Source organism: Pyxicephalus adspersus, chromosome 7 (genome assembly GCF_032062135.1).
Source record: "Pyxicephalus adspersus chromosome 7, UCB_Pads_2.0, whole genome shotgun sequence".
In the NCBI taxonomy this organism is placed as follows: domain Eukaryota; kingdom Metazoa; phylum Chordata; class Amphibia; order Anura; family Pyxicephalidae; genus Pyxicephalus; species Pyxicephalus adspersus.
In genome coordinates, this window is record NC_092864.1 from 59,513,268 (window position 1) to 59,519,221 (window position 5,954).

Below are 5,954 nucleotides of genomic sequence, written 5' to 3' on the forward strand. Positions count from 1 at the left end.
ACAGTTTCAGTTGTTAGGCTTTGTCTGTCCTTCCAGCATCATCTAGTGGCAGTAGAGCTAATTATCACAATCTTTGCATCCATTGTAAATCAAAAATGTATGATGATCCCAGACAACGTTAGCAACAGAGCAAATTAGGTCAACAGAGAGCCAAATCTGACAAATCACAAGATCAGTTAGTGCTCTCAGTACCGCAAAATAATGATAGTTTTGCAAACATGGCATCCTATAAATGTTTTTGGGATAAACCTTAATCTTAGTTTGCTTCAGATTACAGTATTATTTTACTAATGTTTATGAATGTACTATTGTACAAATATAAATATGTATGCAAAAACTTGGGTTCTCAGTAAAAAAAATGTCATTTTTTCTCCTAAAAAAATTCTATAAAGTTCTATGATGCAACATGTAATCAGTCCACATTTTCAAACAGTAGTGTTAGGCTGCATACACATGTGCAATAATTGTCCCTGGCAGGATCTTTCACAATCCTTTCCAACGACAAAAGACGACCTATGCATGATTGAGCGCTGTACATATAGGTATTTATGTGTGAGTAGCCTTACTTACTGCAAATGCTAAAACCTTTTAGAAGACGAGGACATCCAGTAACATAACATTCACATAAATAAGGTTTCATCTGACATTAAGAAAAAAAAAACTTACTTGAAAGTTAGCTCAAATACAGATCCTCCACTGTCATTGCAGATAGCAAGAGTTGGGTCATCTGTAAACTGAACAAAAAAAATATTTTTTTTAGAATAGCAAAACTCTTCTGGCCTATTCTTATTAACTTACCACACATACTTATTTTTTTTGGTTGCTACTAGAGATGTATTAAGAAAAATAATCCTGTTTTATTGGGCTTGATTTATTAAAGCCAGGTTTGCTGGATCACCCAGCTTCACTGATGAAAGTGTATCCTCTATAAATCAGTACCATAGTAAATCCTGTATAAATCAGTACCATAGTTTTGCTAAAAAGTCTGCAGTATTCTGTATCCAAAATACTGAATATCTTATATAGCCCAGCCCAATTACTGCTGTTGGTAATTTGTTTATTTACCAGTAATCATAGCACAAATACTGTTTTCTTGGCATAGAAGAGCTCAGAGAATTGGATCATTGGAGTTGTTTGAGTGAATGCCATTTAAGATTTTGTATTATTTTACCATAAATATACCATATAAAAAAAAAACATATAAAACATTGAGTGATCAAATATGATCAAAAAAGGTTTCAGATGTGCTATTTATTGGAGAAAAATCAAACACAAGGACCAGAAGTGATTCCCAAAAAACAAAAGTAAAAATCACAGCACAGTCTATATGCAGCAGAAAGGTTAATAATGCAGATACCTTGATGTGTAGAATGGCTGTCCCAGGTGGGTGAGCATCGGTTATAGATCTTAGGAGCTTTCCGCTGGCCAGATCCCACATGGTAATCTAACAGAACAGGACATTCATAAAATGGATTATGTAAAGAAATTGTAAACACAAACACTCCTACTTGAAGTTGTGTTTCTGTTACATAGTTTATACCACAAAAAGTCAAATATTGATAACTGTACTGCTATTCTGACATGTTGTTCATGTTCATGTTGGTCCAAACTGTTCAGCTCCAATGTAACCTGGTAACAGGTATTCCAGGATAAAAAACACACTGTTGCAACAGGATAATAAAAACATTGATGTAATTCAAAATAAAAGGTTTTAAGCAAAACTGCATAACCAAAAGCTTTAAATTACATATATCTTCTCATTTCACAACTATTCTGCAATTCTTTTGAACAGCACGACACACAGTGAGAGGCAATGCACAGCAAAGCTCCTGGACTTGACTGTAACCTTTACCAACTGGGGAATGCTTTACCATACTCAAATACTATGGTGTGTACAGATTGCCAGTGTGTGTTACTACAGGCTGCAATGAGCTGCAACTATACTATACTATTTTATTTAAAAAAATAAAGATTTGTTATCATTTTTAGACTTTCAGGAAAGAATATAACCTTTCCAAGTTAAGCACGTGTCAGACACATTTAGTAATCTACAATCCAACAACCTGAACAAATAAAGGGCATCTAAATCTCCACCTGGACCCTTCGCTGGTAAAACGTATTTATGTACTGCAGATGACCATCTATAATACAAATATCCATGTTGTGGAACTTTCCTAGAAACCAGCCTGGGTAAAGAGGGTCAATAAGAAAATAAGGAGGTACATTGTACAGAACATATTTTCCAAATGTTATTCTGGGTCAGGTATAGGAATTCAATGTACTTGTTATTCTTAATTTCTTTCATGAAGAATAACAATTTACAATTTGCCTTTATGTATAATTTTGAGGATATTGTCTGAAACCTAACAGGAAATCAGGTGGTAACAAACACATGAAACTCATATTTGTTACCACAAAATTACTATATAAAATGCATAAAGGCTATAAATGTAAATTATAGCTGTTTCAATAAATCAGTCCTTATTTTATAAAATACATTTAAAACATCATGGTAAATATTACTCATCACAACCTGTTCCTTCCACTTTTTTTTTTTTTTTAGAAATCACCCTAATCTCCTTCTCTAAGATTTACTTGAAGAACATAATAAGCAAAGATAACTAAGAGATAAACACAGAAGAGAAAGCTTAATTTAATTTTACCTGTCCTTTTGCAAAACCACAAAGAAGCCTGGAACAGTCATTGTTTATGCTTAAGGCTGAAACCGCTCCATATTGTGCACCGACTGCTGTGCTTCCCAGACAGAGACGGAGAGCTTGGTTTGCATCTGTAGAAAAGTTAAAGGTTTACTGCCAGCACAGAGATAATTAGCACCAGTGTAACAATTAATGTACTGCAAACATGCCTAGCTAAAATGTAAGAAAATATCAGAGATAAACATGGTAATACAGTGCCTATATTGTGCAATTTGGACACAATAGGCCTGATTCAATAAAGCTCTCTAAGGCTGGAGAAGATACACTTTTAACAGTGAACCTGGGTGAGCCAGCAAACCTGGAATGGATTTCTCAAAAGTCATTTGCTATCTGTTAGCAAATGTTTTTATTCGTGGACCAGATCCATTCCAGGTTGGCTGGATCACCCAGCTACATACACTGATGAAAGTGTATCCTCTCCAGCCTTGGAGAGCTTTAATAAATTAGGCCCAATGAGTGTACTCTATATATTATCTAGTGATGGAATAAAGCGAAATAGGGCCCAAAGCAACATAGCAGCTTCAGTGCTCCTCCATTTCATTGGATTATTTTGCATTGCAGTTAAATGGAACAGCATGAATGCTGTAGCCTTTTACATTCCGAGGCCATTTTTGATAATGAAGCAGTCTAGAGTTCAACACCCAAGCAACCAAATTTGGCTGGGTCTGTTCTCCTGATGATTTGATGTTCAAAGAACTTTGTAGTAAATCAGCACTTATCTGTTGTCCTTTGCAAAACCTTAACTATATACATAAAAGCAATAATTGAACAGTTCTCGTGAAAATTTATTTAAATCATGTATAATAACATGGTGAAAAGTAATAATAAGGGACAGAATTGGAGGTGACAGAGGATGGATGGCCATGGAATTAAGAGAAAATACAACAGTGAATAAAGAAGGTTTAAGGACTAGAACCCACGGGTAGATATTTAGTTCCGAACAGATATTAATGGATCAATTATGAAGTCTTTCTGAAGGGAATTCGGCACGCGACTGTCTAATCTTAGAAGTCAAAATTTTGGGGGTTCTGACTACTTGTGGATATTATATGGACAAATATACAGGTAGTATGGTGTGTACAAATGACTGGGTACATCTGATCAGAATCCACTTTCTATTTGATAAAAATGACAGGTAAAGTACAGTATTGTACTGTATTGTGTATTGCACTGTAAGTGTAAGCAGTGTTTTGGAACCTCTGAGTGATTGTTTATTTGTGGGAATATTTAACATACTGGTGAACAGATTGCAAAATTGGTAGCAAATCAGCTCATGAGTACTAGACTTAACATGGAAGTTGCACAATGGTATATCACTAAACAATAATTAAACAACAATTTAAACCTCTGTTGCTGAAAATATTTACATGCAGTTTTTAAGAGTCCTAAATGGCAACCTAATGCAGGGCTGTCCCATGACCGAAACCCACGGTTCCAAGGTAAGAAGATCTAGTTGTAAAATACACCCTAATGTCCCTTAGTAAATCAACCCTATTGTTTCTGTGCACACTTCTTGGACATAATATATAAATATAAAGTTCACTCTATATGGTGTGTTTACAGCTGATCTGTTGAGACTGTAGAGAGCTGGGATATAAAAGAGTAATAAAGAGCTTATAACAATCAAATAAAAGAAGGAATCAAGAAATATCAAAAGTGTTAAGGAAAAATAAATAAAAACAAATACTCACTATAGCCGTAGGAAGGCCTGCATCTACTTTATCCTGAAATAGAAAGCAAGAGAAATAATTAGAGATATCAAATGTAAATTCTACTTTTTGCTGACTGATGTGTTGTAGTGTTCCTGACATAGGCTTTTTAACAAGTAATATGATTGTTGTGACCAGTTTAAGCTGGGATGACTCATATATTCCCACCCTCCTAACCCAAGCCCTATCGCTTGAAGGAAGATATGTCTTGCCAAGAACAAGTGATGGGACTACTAGATGAATATTACTGTATTTGTTACCAGTAACAGTGAACAGAAAAATTTGACCTGCCTACCACAGTGTATAATAGGCACCCAAAAATTGTACTTATTATTTTTAGAATCACCTTGAATCACTCCATTTCTATAGTTTTAAATAGTCTTTTTCAAGACACATCCTTTTTTTTAACCTAAAATAAGTTTTCCAGGTATTTATGACTTTGCTAACATTTTTCTATTGGTAAAGGTGCACTACAATAGGGTAAATCACCTGTCCTCTCTGGTACATTGTGTTATAATGTGTCATGAATGCATGTTGTATATGGATAGCTCATTAATTTCAATAGGCAACAAATGCACCAGAAAAGGCACAAAACACACCTACAGAATTTTTTAAAAGCAGACCACCCCAACAAATGGAAAAGAATTGTGGAGGTGTATTGGTGTGCTATTGAAAATGAATTGTGTTAAAACCTCCAAAAGACCTTGGCTTTTTATGACATTATAGTCTGAATAAAACTAAATCTAGATGTTATATATGCTCCCCAGTTCTTACTTGAGCAAAGAGCTGCCTTGGAGAATAAAATACCTTTAAATTGCTTGACTAACCTGACTGAGAGCATGTATTACTTTAAAATATCTAGCACTCCACACTTTTCTTCTATTTCCATGTGTCTTATGACATAATGATATATGATATATGACATATAATTTACATGCCAAACAAAGGTCAACTTTTTTTGCCAGCCCCTGTAATACAAAAGGCTTTATACAAACACATCCTGCTCCCTATAGCTAATATAAGGCCTTTTTGATAACTGGTTATAACACTGTCCAGAGATTTATACCTGTGTGGTTGTAAATGGTTCATACATGTATATAAAAGCTGTACTATGACTTACCGCAGCTGATAATATCTGAGCAGAGACTCCTTTGAGCAGTGTGTGGCGTAACACAGCTCCATGGCGGGAAAAGGCATCTGGTAGTTTCTTCTTTCTGATCAGAAAAAATTCAAAAAGTGTTTTGAAAGCAGCATTATTTATGAAATATTACAGAAATATACTAATAAGAAGGATTTAGTAAATGCTTGCCAGTGAACAGGCAGAGAGCAAAGAAAGTTAACAGCTAAAAGATTTCAGGCAAAATCAGCAGGTACGCTCCAAACTTATTGATTATATAATAAAATACTTTTAGCATAACAAAAGGGAGCAAACATGATACGTTTGTTGTTAGGGTTTAGCTGTAAAATTGTTTGGCACCATTATATTGGTGATAAATTGTTTATATTATGGACTAAATTTTACCATTAC

General features: G+C 34.6%; 1 protein-coding gene across 1 annotated transcript in view; it reads right to left on the minus strand.

Annotated features, from left to right (window-relative positions):
• The window catches only part of VPS8 (VPS8 subunit of CORVET complex), a 100,828-nt gene that overhangs the window by 85,890 nt on the left and 8,984 nt on the right, over window positions 1-5,954 (minus strand). Inside the window, exons 4-9 of the mRNA XM_072419111.1 lie at window positions 5,547-5,636; window positions 4,409-4,441; window positions 2,664-2,795; window positions 1,358-1,444; window positions 667-734; window positions 193-226 (exon numbers count right to left, since the gene is read on the minus strand). Coding sequence (XP_072275212.1) covers window positions 193-226; window positions 667-734; window positions 1,358-1,444; window positions 2,664-2,795; window positions 4,409-4,441; window positions 5,547-5,636 — 444 coding nt within the window. The remainder of the gene's footprint in view (window positions 1-192; window positions 227-666; window positions 735-1,357; window positions 1,445-2,663; window positions 2,796-4,408; window positions 4,442-5,546; window positions 5,637-5,954) is intronic.